Genomic DNA, 14,902 nt, shown 5'->3' on the forward strand with positions numbered 1-14,902 from the left:
GCTGTTTTCTCGGATTCCTCGTGACTACTGTGACACAGGGCTTAGCAGGTCTCTTACCAACAGTCATCTCTACTCGGTTTTATTTTCTCAGCCACTAAGATTCTGGTTTTCAACTTAACTGGTGCCACAAGCTCAATGTCTTGGGCTTGGATGTTTACCCAGATGGAAGGCATTTTGCCAGCAATACTTTGCCAGTCTGAACGGCTACCAAGCCTACCTACGGGGAAGATCCTGCATCCTTATGAAAGGAGATCCCAAATGCCCTCATCCTGTAGGCAAGCTACGACTGGGGAGAACCTGTTTAGAGGGCCCTTTGGAGTCAACTGCTGAGTGTCTGTGCTCTCCCTCCTGAAGAGTTGGGATAGAAGCAGAAGCAAAACTTCAAGAATCTCTCTCAGTTCCAACTCTCCTGGCTCCATCCTGTAGTGCATGACTCAAAGTCCTAGTTCCCTTTTTCAAGCCAGAAAAGATAAGAATCCTTGTTTGTCCAAACTTGGTGCCCTCCACGTTATCACCATGTGAGTGCATGCCCATGAATATGTTTCATTGGGTAAGCGCTTCCCACATTCTTGATCAGACAGCATATTCATTTATACTCCAATTAACTATTCAGACTGCCCTATTTTTTTGCCATGTCATTGGTTTTGTTCACTTTTCCTTTTGATTTGTAAAAATAGTTCACAACTGATTAATAGAACTTCTTACACATTCCCAATGCTGTTACTTGTAGTTCCCATCGTGTCCACAGCAACAACTACTGCCCATCAAGCCCCGTGTGTCTTTCACTCATTTCATCTTCACAGCAATCAAATGAAGCAAATAATCCATTCCATCATCTGACACTTGCCACTGCAATGAAATATCCAAGGAAATCCACTCATAAAGAGAGGAGGGGCTGTCTGCGATTATGCCACCCTGAATGCATCCAGCCTGGTCTGATCTCAGAAGCTATACAGGGTCAGGCCTAGTTAGCATTTATCAGGGAAGAGAAGAGGCGTCATTCCAACTTAAACTGTGGGAGATTTCAGCCCATAAAACTTTTGAGCCAGGGCGAGGCACCACATAATCACAGGAGCAGGGAAAAGGGCAATGATGCTGATTTCAGGCCAGGAAGCAAATGAGAGTGGAGAAGAGAGTGAGGTTGCTTATGCCTCAAATGGTCCCATGACTATTCACTAGCTCCACCCCCTCAAGTCCATCACTGCTAATAGCACCACCCTATGGTTCAGCCTTCAATAGTGTAGCAATGGTGTGGGGCTTCTGGTTGGTTCGTTTGTTGGTTGATTGGCTGGTTGGCAGGTTGGTACGTTGGTTCACAGAGATGAGCAATGGTGTACACCAAGGATAAAACAAACAGGAGGTTGGCTGCATTGTCTTTGGCCCTGCTAATGCAGGATGTGAACTCAGCAGGGCAGGCATGTGGAACTGAATGCATTGTGGCTGGTTAGTGTAGATCAGGTTCATCCTGTCTTACTGTTCAGGGATCGTGAGAGGAGGACATCCACCACCATCACAGATGCCCCTCTGTGTTTGTATCTCCGCCCTCTCTCCCTCCTGACTCTGACCTGATGTTGTGCCTTTCCTGTACAGTTATGTTCCTCTAGCCTAGTTCAGGCAGCATTATTTGTACATGGATCTGGGTCTCAGATTTCTGTCTTCCTGTCCATATAGCCTCCTCTGTTCCACTGTCAGCAGTTGTCTCTATAGTGCTTGGTTGTATCCTAGTTTATTCTGTGCCTTGTCATTCCACCAGAAGAGAAACCTTTGAAACTCTCAAACATATATAATATATATAATATATGCAATATACATAAACACTATACAAATCTATATATAAAGTTATCACTTCCCATTTTCTAACCCCCCAAGCCCCCCCACATCTCATTGATATCTCTTCTCCCACCCAGGCAAATATTTTGATTTTTGTGTTACTTTACATGATTGTCAAAAATGTTCACTGTAATGTCTAGATGAGTGTTTCAAGGGTTGGAGGACCAATGCCAGGTTGCCAATGCAGATTTCTTTGCAGTGTGGGATCTCACATAGGTCTAGCCTCCCTTTTTTACAGAATACAACTCCCACCTTAGACCTTCTGGTTTTCAGGTTCAAACAATAGCTTATTAATTATGTCAACAACAAAGCACAAGGTTTTGCTTACTTAGTATACAATGTGTGTGTTTAAGGAAGACGTTGACAGGAAGAGCAGAGGATTAGATTGTGAAGGAGGAGTAATGGGGGCTGGTAGCTTCTGGACAGTGTTCAGAATCAGAAGCAATCTTGATCACACACTTTATATTCATTCCCTTAATATTCCTTGGCCCTTTACACAGTCTCAGACCTCGTTTTTAAGTCACCACTTTAGAAACCAGCGAGATAAAGTGGGTAAAGATGCTTTCCCCTTGAGTCTGGTGACCCGAGTTCAAGTCTCCAGACCCATTTGGTGAGAGGAGAGAACGAAATCCTCTGAGTTATCCCTGACCTCCGTGTGAGCATGTGCATGCACACACATGATAATAATAAAATAATATCATTAGTGGATATCAGACTGTTGGCCATAACTCCTCTGGATTAAGTATATACATGTTCTCAGGTGTAGCATCTAATCCTGGAGCACTTTGTACAAGTTTGGGCAAGCCTTACGAAAGATAACTATAGATTTTACAGTTAATGTTTCTTTTACCATGTCCTGTGCAACTTAATCTCATTCGGTGGTGATGGTGGGGTCAGTCAATACATACGTTTTCTAGTGATTTCATGGAATACTCGTGGCTGGGGAATGCATGACGAATATTGGATTATTTGGTTTATAGCTTGTAATGCTGAAGTTCCAAGGCAAATATTCCCATTGCTTGCCCTCTGCTGAGGGTCTTGTGATAAATGCCATCGCAGTGAGGAGGGGGCGAGATTGACTCTGTTCTCTATGCCTTGGCTGAATTCAGGGGATCGCAGAACTAAAATCGTTTCAGAGAAAGGGAAGGGAGAATGAGTTTTAATTTACATCTTTGTTTTCATGATAACCTTGTTTTGTGTAATTGCAGAACACACACTTTGAAGTTTAGGAAGACAAATGGATAAACTGATCCAATAAATGGTGAAGTGAGGGCTTTCTTTTATGATGAGTCGTGTTGGTGGAGAAAGATCGAAGCTGAAGCCTATTAGCTCATACTGCTCTGAACTTAAATTAATCCCATCAACCAAAGCATTACAATCATTTGGGAAATTGTTCTGAGATTTTCGTTCCTCCTATTTGTCTATTGTTGAGTTATCATCTGCATTTAGCATGGAATTGGTCCCTAGGCACCAAGAAGTGCTGCCTTTTGCCACAGTGGGATTTCATGGTACCTACTCCAGCAGTTCTTATGACAACCCTCGGATAGGAAGTATATATAATAGAGGAAACTAATTATGACAAGAAGTTTGACACACACACACACAACTCCCACTCCTCTTCCAAGCCAACACCCCCACCCCTTTCTTGCAGCACGGAGCAAGAAGATTCCTTTGAACTGATCTGAGGAAGGAGAACCGTATTCCTGATCAGGGGGCAATTCTGGTGTGGTAAGAAAATGTTGTGGTGCAGATAGGAAAGAGAGGGAGGAAGGTATCTAAAATCATTTCTTGTATTCCAGCTGGGTGTTCAGTGCATGCCCATACTACTTGGGAGGTAAAGGCAGCTAGGTCTCTATGAGTATGAGGCCACCCTGGTTTACATAGTGAATTCTATAACAGCCAGAGTTTCACAGTGAGACCCTGTCTCAAAAAAATCTTGTTTTCCATAGGAAATAGTTGAGAACAGAATCTAAATTGAAGGAACTTTCTATATGTTGTTCTTTGTGGTATTAATGATTTGAGCTGTAGTTACAAAACTAACCAAGGCAGAGCGTCATACAGATAGACGCCTAATTTCACCCAAGTTTGCTAATAGAAAATGGATTTAACTTGTTGCCATCCTGTGGTAGGTTCACACATTTGAGACTTGAGTCTCTGGTGATGGGTGAACTCTTTGAAAGGTGGGGTCTTGCAGGAAGTGTTCAGGTCACAAAGGAATACCTAGTTCGTGTGAAAAGCACAGTGTTCATTTTTATGGTCTTCATTTTTTACGTGAGGCTAATTTCTTGCATTAACCTCATTGCCCACTCATACTCAGTCAGAAGATGCGGACTCAGCACTTGCTGCACAGCCCCTGCTGCTTCTGTTTATGTGGCGCAGACACAGGCACAACTATTGAGTGGTGTGAGGGCATCCCCAATTGTGACTGGTCTACTTTTATTACCATGGAATTACTGTATTTACTTACACTATGTTATCCATCTTGTAGTCAGAGTTGTTTCACTGAAAGAAATAAATCTAAGTATACGTTTTCTTTAGTGTTCTGCTCTGGGTTTAGGATACTTTTCTTAGATTCCCTTTAAAGAGCTGCTGTTTACAACCAGAGCCCCATGTGGTCATAAGAGAGCCATGTGGACAAGCGACAAAGCCCAGCAGCGTGAAGTTAGAGATCTTCAGGCAGAGGAGGCCAGATCCTATTGTGGTAAATATTTAATCGAGGATGTCGACCCTACCTTTGATCGTTTAATTCCCAGATAATAGGTGCAAACCCTTTATGTTTCTAATAAGCCTCAAAAGCACTAGAGATGGGCAAATATTGACCCTATAAACTATTTTATCTACTTCTCTGTCAATAACCCCACATTATAACTTGTCATGTCCCACCTCGGTCTTTCTTACTCTGATTGGCTGGCCAGCCCTCATGGCCAGTTCTCACGATCCCTTACTTGATGGTGTCTTCTTCTCTTTTCCTCTCTCTTCATCTTTCTCCTCTTGGTCTCTGCCTCAGACCCCAAGCTCAGGAAGTGACCCTCTGCCTACCTCTCATCTGCCCAGCTATAGGCTGTAGGCGTCTTTATTCAACCAATAGTTTTAAACTAAGAAACAAGGTTATATAGCATCACTTGGTATACACGAGGATTTCCTCATCCCTGAGGGCAACTGGACCTTGGGGGCTAGTATTTACCATCACAGCACATAGAAACAGACCAAACCTCAACAAGGCCCGGCTACACTTTATTCATCCCCCCGGACCCTAATTTCCATCTTGTCTGCACCCTCCCAAAAGGTGGTAAGGGAAGGTCACACTTCTGAAATTGCAACTGGAATCATGGAATGATGTCTTCATTCTCACACTGAATTGGGAAAAGCCAATTCTTACCGAGACATGTCTGGATCACTCCTGGGATGTTGGTGGTGCCTGGTGCTACTAAACACACTCTGTTTTAGAAGGGTAGATGGCCAGTGTGGTGTGAGATGATCTAGCTTGAGTCCCTTTGGGTCCCCATCAGCTTAACCGGTAGTCACCTTTCAATGTGCTCTGCTGACCGTGAACTTGGTTGCTGCTTCCTTGCTTGGCTCCTAAAGTCCCATAGACACTGGGTTTTTGCATTTTATTTTTAAACCTAGCAACCTTTCATATGCTATAAAAGGGCCATCTAGCAGGCCAGAAGATGGAGTTGAGTGATGATGGCTTACTGGAGGGAAGACTCCAGCTCTATCCTGTGTCCATCTGTGCTTTGATGGACACAGCTTGATCTGTAGACAGCAGAAGTAGATTCAGCCTGACATTTAAAATGGTCACAGGTCTGCACCAGTCAAGAGTGGAAAAGGAAAAGTCAAGACACTCAGATGATATGTACCACTGAGCTTCACGATCAGGAAATAACATTGTTCTGAGCTATGCCTGCTTAACCAATCATAGCCTAATTGATGCCAGCAGGAGAAGTGAAGGATTTGTTCATTTCTCAAACAACTTGATTAGTGCTCCATCAGGGTTACTCTGAGCATGTCTCTAGCTAGTCTCTCGTCTACCCCCAACCCCCACCCCCACACACACCACATGCACACATCTCTCATCAGCTCTCACACTGGGAGCTTTACTCCACTCTCAGGCTCAGACCATCCCAGCTCCTACAAAGAAAAGCTGGTGAGAGGAAGTTTCCAACCTCTGTTGTTACCCTCAAGTGCTCTGTGCTACCACCGAGGCCCAAGTTCAGCAGCAGCTTACAGACCCCTAGTTCCTAGATGTCAGTCTTTCAAGAATGGTAATGGGGTTCCCACTTTGCCCAAGACCCGAATCCACTTCAGAACTGCCTGTTTGGTGTTTATGCTCCTGTCTCCTGCTTGACAGTGCAGTCTGACACTTCCTCCAAAATCACACACATTCCTGACCACCTAATTTCTGTAGTCCACAGCCTAAATATGGGGAAGTCTAATTTTCAAGTGCATATTTTGCCTAGGAACGTGACATATATGCCTCGTTTTGTCTCCTTTAAATCTAGCCCATGTGGAGTTTTATCCTCTCTGCCTAGAATATGACCGAGATGAAGGGTAGGTGTCTAGCTATTGAGCGCTTCCTAAGGACATATGCAGATAAGTGACCGTCCTGCCCCTTGCTAACTCAACCTCTGCTCCCCTGGGGCAGCATAGCTCTGTGTCTCTAATCCATGCCATCTGGGCTTCTTGGCTTTGGCTGGAAGTCCTTCCAGCTAAAGGATCTGAGATGCACTTGACAGTTTCTCTGGCAACTCAAGGTCTTTGCTTTGAAAACTCCCAATAGTTCCCTAATGCTATTTACTGTCTACCTCTGCTCTTGAAACGGAGATGCAATGCTGTAACCAGAGAAGATTGAGGAAAGCAGCAATGACAAAATCCCCCCAAACTCACTGTGCCAAAAATACTTCTTAAAACTGTCCCTTTATATTGTAAACTTGGTTTTAACTTGCAAAGTAAGCCAACATTTTATTTTGTGCTATTGTGAAATTTTTAAGCCTTCTCTCACTCACTCACTCCACCCCCCATCCTGTTCTTTCTCTGTGTATACACACATGAAGAGACAGGGAGAGAGAGAGAGAGAGAGAGAGAGAGAGAGAGAGAGAGAGAGAGAGTCACAGACAACAGACAGACAGACACAGACACAGACAACAGACAGACAGGCAGACAGAAAAAGAGACAGAGAGATCCTGATACCTCTTAAAGCCTTGGTTCCAATAAGAACATAGTATCACTGATGACATAAGGGTTTTCTTGGGCCTTGGAGAAGGGAGAGCCAACATGGACCTACAGTCAAGGGTCCTACGTAGTATCTTGGCTTTATCCCTTAGGAAATCTGGCAAAGGCAAGCTGTCTTATGCCTCCTTACCAGTAAATGGGGCCAACCATTTCAGGAGGGCACTTAATGTCACTCTAAGAGCTCTGGGACATCACAGTTTTACAGCTCCTGGAGAGAGGTTCCCAGCCTCAGGGGATCATGTGAGTGTCTTGTGCTTTCCCTTTCCCATGAGCACCTGTTCTGAGAAATATTTGAAATGATCCATGCTAGGTTACATGAATACAGAGTTAACAGTGCTATAGAAAAGTAAGGCTTTGTTGAGCAAGAGCTCAGTAATAATTTGATTTAAGAAGCAACAGAAGTATTTCTTCAAAGAGATGCTTATAAAGAAGTCCCTTTAGCCAAGAGCTGCCCCAACTGGAGCTGAGAGGTACAGCGGAACTGCCAGCCCTAGTAAATGGCTTTATTGAAACCTAAGGTAACTTGGAAACACCAGGATCTTGTGTCCACATTTAGAAAAATACTGGTCCCAGGCACTTAAAAATGTCATTCCTGAAATGCCTGGCTGCCTTCATCCATAAAATAAAGCTATGGCTTTGTAGGGTAAGGACTGTATAAGGGAGGTGTGACCCTCATCATGGGCTTGTGTCTCAGGTGTCTCCATGTGAACGGTGTCGCTGTGAAGCCAATGGTGAAGTGCTGTGCACAGTGTCGGCGTGTCCCCAGACGGAATGTGTGGACCCCGTGTATGAGCCTGATCAGTGCTGCCCGATCTGCAAAAACGGTAGGTGGAACACCGGCCATCGAGATGGTGTGAGCCCCAGGCCACAGCCCCTCCCTTGCTCTTGTCAGTGGAATATGTAGACGTGTATGGGTTTCCATAGACATGTCCATGCCCTGCCAAGCAGACCATCGGTCAAGTGTAGGGACAGGTGAGACTTGCTGTGTACCAAGGCATTCTGCCTTTCTTGTATCTGCCTTACGTTTTATAGATGCTAAGAAGTTTGGGGGCAGGGGGGAATTCATTCCCACCATGGAGGAGAACCACTTACTTTAATTTAACTTTGTTTGTTCTTGCAAAGCTGTCTCTCTTTCTAAGACAAGTCAAACATGTTTGTTGCACTCATTTAGCTTTCATTATTAAGTGAATTAAACTAGAAACATAATTGAATATTTTTCAAAAGCAAATTATACCAAAAGAGAGGTCCATCTTTTTCCCAGGGAGCATCCTTGGCACATCAAAAGCCAGACCGGCTTTATGAAAAGAAGCAATGAAAAGTCTTTGTTAAGGAAGAGTGATTGCCTGTCTTAAACAAAGTGTTACTCTTTACCCAAAGCAAGTAGGGCTTATGGGTGTGACCCTTCAGGAGGGTATTAGATGAAAGTGCATGCTGGACCAGAGGGGGCCAGGAGATTATAACTCAATTAAGTCATTGTTCAAAACATAGAAGGCAGCTTTGAGAGATCAGAAATAGATCTGCCCAGTGGACCAGTATCTTCCCTAATGGAATGATCAGACTTTCTGGATTATGTTAACTTATTGTTATCATATGCATCTAGGAGTGGATACATATAGGAGAATTGCAGGGCTAATGTGTAATGTGTGTAAACATGTGTGCTTCTGTACCAAGGTTCGGTGGCTCTATGCCACAGGCTTCATAAACTGCAAGTGAGACTTACATTCATGATTATACCAGAGTATAATGTGTTCCAATGTTGAGTCTTGAGACGTGCCATTAAAGCTTTGACCAGGTATATACACATATCTAAATTTCTCTACAACTCATTGTGAAAATATTAAAATATATAAATTGAAGAGGAAGGGGAGTTCCTGTTGAAGATGTGTATCCTTGAAAGGGCAAGGTCAATGTGTTAGAAATGAGTGATTGTGGAGGCTGGCATGCTCAGCCCTCTGACTATGAGTAGACAGTGTTCAGGGAAGCAGTTACAGAGTGTTTCCTATGAGGCAGGTGGTGCATTTATGAAGAGACAACGAGGTATATTCTATTTGGTGAGAATAAAGGCCACATGTATTTTTCAGTGTTGTGTGTATGGGCATTGTGTCTGTGTGATTGTACGTTGGTGTGCCACTTGCATGTCTGGTGCCCTTAGAGGCCAGAGGACAGTATCTCCTGGAACTGGAATCACAGATGATTGTGAGCTACCACATGGATTCTGGGAATTGAGCCTAGGTCTTCTGGAAGAGCAGCCAGTCCTCTTAACCCATGAACCATTTCTAAAGTCCCTCAAGTGTATTCTTTTAAGAAAGAATGTAAGCTAGAACTATAGGAAACTAATCACTGCTAGAGAAAGAAGAATTAGTGTAGCCAAGGGATGTCCCCTTCAATTAATTATTGTCTAACACAAAGTGGTCTGACCTGGAATCATGCATATACAAACAACAAAATAGACTCAGAGGAATATATATATATACATATATATATACATATATATACAATCATTTATCATATATCATATATGTATATATATATATATTACATTTTACATTTATGTATAGCAATAATAGCCAAAGAAAAAGAGACTGTCAATTTGTGCTAGGGGGAATGTGGGATGAGTTGAAGGGCCTGGAGGGAAGAAAGAGAAGGAAGGGAGTGATTTATTATTATATTTTAGTTTCAAATATAAAGAAAACAAATGTGAAAGGAAAGAATGTTAAAACACTGAGGTGCTATGCTGTGGAATTGAAATAACTTACTTTACTAGTGTAAATAGACAGTAAGAGAGTGAATGTGAAGAGGGAGAAACAGAGACCAGGATGTAAGGCTAGCAGAGTGCCCTTGGAGCTGATGTGTGGTAGGCCACCAAACAGGCAAAGAGATGGTCAAGACGTCAGGAGATGGCCAAGGCTGGCATGGCTTCAGCTTCCTGCTGGGAGAGGAGAGGCTGAAGAGAGACCATTTCTCCAGCTAAAAGATAGTGCACAGCTTAAAACTCTTGTCCTCTCACTAGAGATACTTTGTAAACAGAGTGTCTGAGATATTCAGTTTCTCTTGTTAGTTACAATGAGTAACAATGTGTCAGAATTAGCTAGCCTTGGAATCCTAGTTGGCATGGCCTCAGTGGATGGAAAATTAGAATTTCAATCACTGTGTGCTTTCCACTGGAAAAAAGGACATCCAGATCAGTAGAGAGTTAGAATAAGTATCCAGTGAGCAGTTACCCACTCTCTCTACATTCTCATGCTATTTATATTGGACATATATTTTTCATCCTTTATCATCCCCTTACAATACACATCTGCAAATGCCCAGTAACTTTGGTAATGTGGTCATTTGCACAAGGGTAGTTTCCCTTCCTCCCACTTTCTGAGTAGAGACAGGGTCTTTATGGTTTGTTTTGCCCATGGGACTCATCCCAGTTAAGGGACAGAGTCATCCAAAGATGGTTAAAAGATATTTGAAGGGCTTCATTGCCATCTGTTAGTATGCTAAAATTTGAAATTATTTGGGCTTGTGATGTGGCTCAAGAGTTAAGAGCATATGATATTCTTCCAAAGTAAATCCCAGTTACTCCCAGGACCACTCTAGGTGGCCACATGTAACTCCAGCTCCAGGGAAATCCAATACCTCTAACTTTTGAGGCATTTGTATTCCCAGGTATACACAGACATAACTAAAAATAAAAGTAAATTTTAAAAATTATAAATAGTCAATGTAATTTATTTCTATCTGCATTCAAAGTTTATCAGTTTAGATACAATTTTATTGTTTGAATAAACAAGACATATCTTAAAAATAAGAGCTATAAAGCAAATAAACACAAGATTTGGTGTGTTTTACTACTGAAATGATAGATTGGGAAATAGGTACTTGGTGGCTGCCTTGGTTGTAAAGTTCTAAATATTCATCCCTTGATTGCTCATATACTTTTAGAGGGAGTGGAGATAAAGCCGAGGGCATGGTTGTTGGCCTATTAAAAACTATCAAGTATAATGATATTTGTGGTGGTTTCAATATTCTTGGCCCAGGTAGTGGCACTATTAGGAGGTCTGGCCTTGTTAGTGTGGCCTTGTTGGAAGAAGTGTGTCACTTTGGGGGCGGGCTTTGAGACCCTCCTCCTAGATGCCTGGGAGATAGTCTGCTCCTGACTTCCTTTGGATGAAGATGTAAAACTCTCACCTCTTCCAACACTATGCCTACCTGGATAGCTCATGTTCCACCATGATGCTAATAAACTGAACCTCAGAACCTGCAAGTCAGCCCCAATTAAATGTTGTCCTTTAGAAGAGTTGCCTTGGTCATGATACCTCTTCTCAGCAGTATAAATCATAACTAAGACAATATTCTTATAAGCTAGATTTACTTAATGGAAAGCCTTGTATTAGGAGATTTGAGCCAATTATACCAAATGGCAATAACTTCTTATTTTGGGGATTACAACTATAAAAACACTGAAACATATCTAACTGTCTACCTCTCCTCAGAGAGTTCTTGACTTCGAGGTCTCTGAATTTTGAGACATTCCCACTTAGAAAAAGGTCAAAATCTAACTTTGAAAAGTGCTTGGAAAATGAAATCTGTGTCTGCTGGAGATGGATGGTCTGCGATAACTCACCAAAGTTAATGGATAGTTCACAGTAGTCCAGCTCTGCCTCCCCCTACAAAAGTCATGATTTTATAAGAAAAGATTGTTTTTATATGGAGTTGATTATAGGACATCAAAGGCAGATGGTGTATATAAAACTAAAAGTTTGGGTAGACTCGGCTTGGATGAAGCAATGAGGTTTAACCCTGATATCTGTAGAAGGTATCCTCATGCTGGTGTAACTTGACCTACAATATTAAACAGCTCTTCTCCTGGAAAAAGGGAAAGTGCAACCCAGTTGCTGACTGTCAGTCACTTGCATGAAAAGAGCAGAAATTTGAGACCAAGAATGTCTTGAGTATAAATAAATGATCACAAATCAAGTATGGTTTAATCTATTCACTTGGTTGACTTGTGCAGATCAACCTCTCAATGTCCTTTTCTTAAAGTCAATGGAATGAATCGTGGCACTGTTTATCCCTCCCCTTAAGGAACTCAGGCTTTCTCGGATGGTAAATGTACTTCAGAATTTCCCTTTATTTGCCTTGGTCGTGGGGATGTTTGTCAGCATGACAAAGGCATGTGGTGGGCACCAGTGATCAGATCTCTGCTCTGCGTGTGTGCTATGATCTCACTGTACCTCTACAAAGTGGGAGAGCCAGTATGAAGAATGCCAAGTGTTGGGATTAGCAGTGCTTCTCAGAGATGGATACCTTAGCTGCAAAAGGAGAGCATGCTATGTACCAGAAGCACAAAGGCGCGGGGAATAAAGCGTATCTCTTCCTTGAAGTCTCAGAGCCACTTGATAATAGTTATTTACACCTTGATTTTCATAAGAAAATATAGACTCTTTTCTGGAGGAGCATGAAAAATGTGAAATTTTAGGATAAACACTGAAATTTCAAACCATTAGATGTACTTTTATAAAATAAATGGGAAGCGCTGACAGAAAATGGGGCAGAGTTTTGTTTGTTTTCCTGAGTATAGGAAATAGAACATAACTGCGGGGAAGATTGAGAGAGTGGCTGAAATAAAATTGATGTAGGTGGGCTCCTATTCAGAGCTTCTCACAGGAGAATATTTACTGTTGCAACATTCTACAATTTTATCGAAGCAATGGTAGCTGTCTCATAAGAACAATCTGCCATTATCTATAGATGTCTCTATAAAACTAAAAATATCAAAATATCAGACTGAATTAACTGTATAAAGAGAGTTTAGCCAGGTCAGTGTATAAAAACCAGCTGTGTGCTGGGCTCGGTGGCCTATGCCTGTAGTTCTAGCCATTCAAAAGGAGAAATAAAAGATTATCAGTTTAAGACCAACCTGGGGAATTTAGCAATAGGAATGTTGCAAAAACAGTAAGAAAGAAAGAAAGAAAGAAAGAAAGAAAGAAAGAAAGAAAGAAAGAAAGGGAGAGAGAGAGAGAGAGAGAGAGAGAGAGAGAGAACAGCAAAGCAAGGGCAAGAGATAAGGTCAGTGTTAGACTGCTTTTGCTTACAATGGCTGAGGCCCTAAGGTAAATCTCAAATACCATCAACAGGAAATTTCTTCCCATATACTTACAGTAAACACATAGAAATTAATTACATAGGCAACAGTATCAAATAACATCATGATTATGAAAGGAATAGAAGTACTTCCTACTAAATCGTGCATCTCTATTCCTAGAATAATAAAGTTTTCCAAAAGAATTCCAAGAGGATCTGCTGGAGGAACTCACCATATTATAGACAGGCAGACTCTAACAAAGACATTGAACTGCTTCAAAGGAATCTATTGATCCAACAGATTTCTATTTAAAAATTACATTTTATTATTAATCTTTTAAAAATCTTTGGATTGTTTCAAAAAAAACAACCAAACAGGAATATGAAAGTCAGAACCACGAAAGAACAACTGGGACTGCACACATTCAAAGTCATAGTCATTAGCATATTGTCCCATAGTCCTAAATGAATACATATAAAACAGAATAGAGTGAGAAAAGACCATGTGCTATGTCACTCAGCCGATCCTGGGGCACGTTGGGCAAAGGAGAGATCAATCCAATAAATTGTGCTTGGCTAATTGATTAGCAAATGAGTTTAAAAAATAAAATCTTGGGTTTTTTTCTTCCCATATTGCATATTTAAAAAAAAAGAGGAGAAAAAAAACCTCTGAATTCCCAATAGATTCTAAATTTAAATGTAGGAATTGAAACTACTAATTTTAGAGGCAAAGATAAGAGGATATCTTGATGATGCTCACCAGATGAAAATTAACTTACTAGTACACCAAGAGCACCAGCCACATGGCTGATAAGATGATGTTTATTAAAAGAATATGTGGCTCTTTGTCCCATCTACTGCGAGAATGAAGACCATTCTCGGCAATCAGACTGGCAACATTCCAGAAAATGTCGACATCACTCTGAAGGGGCGCACACTCATTGTGAAAGGCCCCAGGGGAACTCTGAGGAGGGACTTCAATCACATCAACGTAGAGCTGAGTCTTTTTGGAAAAAGAAAAAGAAAAGGCTCCATGTTGACAAGTGGTGGCGTAACAGGAAGGAACTGGCTACCCTCAGAACCATCCGCAGTCGTGTTCAGAACATGATCAAGGATGTGACCCTGGGCTTCCGTTACAAGATGAGGTCTGTGGATGCTCACTTCCCTATCAACGTCGTTATTCAGGAGAATGGGTCTTTGGTTGAAATCCGAAATTTCTTGGGTGAAAAATACATCCGGAGGGTTCGGATGAGGACAGGTGTTGCTTGTTCTGTCTCTCAAGTTGAGAAGGATGAGTTAGTCCTTGAAGGAAGTGATATTGAACTTGTCTCAAATTCAGCGGCTCTGATTCAGCAAGCCACAGCAGTTAAAAACAAGGCTATCAGAAAGTTTGTGGATGGCATCAGGGTGTCTGAGAGGGGAACCGTGCAGCAGGCGGATGAGTGAGACCTCAGTTTCCCAGCTCCAGAAGCAAGATCCTGATCACAAGTACAATTTGGGCTCAATGGAACAATAAAAGACTTATATACTGAAAAGAAAAGAATATGTGTTTATCAATCATGCTATTAGCAAGTTAAACGTAGCCCCCACCATGTATCATGAGAAACTAAATGCAATGCACTTATCTGACAAGTATCTATGAAAGCAATGCATTGAACCAGCAGAGATAGGGCCGAAACAGACTCCCAAGCCTCTGGCACCAGAAAGGTGCCTAGTCTAAGTGCAGTTTACATACCAGACTCTGTTGCCATTTCTTCACACGACA

At 42.0% G+C, this 14,902-nt stretch overlaps 1 protein-coding gene and 1 pseudogene across 1 annotated transcript in view; both read left to right on the top strand.

Moving 5' to 3' along the window:
* The window catches only part of Vwc2 (von Willebrand factor C domain containing 2), a 140,640-nt gene that overhangs the window by 17,885 nt on the left and 107,853 nt on the right, over positions 1 to 14,902 (top strand). The window contains 1 exon segment of the mRNA NM_001109312.1: positions 7,757 to 7,886. Coding sequence (NP_001102782.1) covers positions 7,757 to 7,886 — 130 coding nt within the window.
* LOC148001450 (large ribosomal subunit protein uL6 pseudogene) lies at positions 13,977 to 14,869 on the top strand (annotated as a pseudogene).

The sequence above is a fragment of the Rattus norvegicus genome, chromosome 14 (assembly GCF_021556685.1).
Source record: "Rattus norvegicus strain SHRSP/BbbUtx chromosome 14, alternate assembly SHRSP_T2T, whole genome shotgun sequence".
Taxonomy (NCBI): domain Eukaryota; kingdom Metazoa; phylum Chordata; class Mammalia; order Rodentia; family Muridae; genus Rattus; species Rattus norvegicus.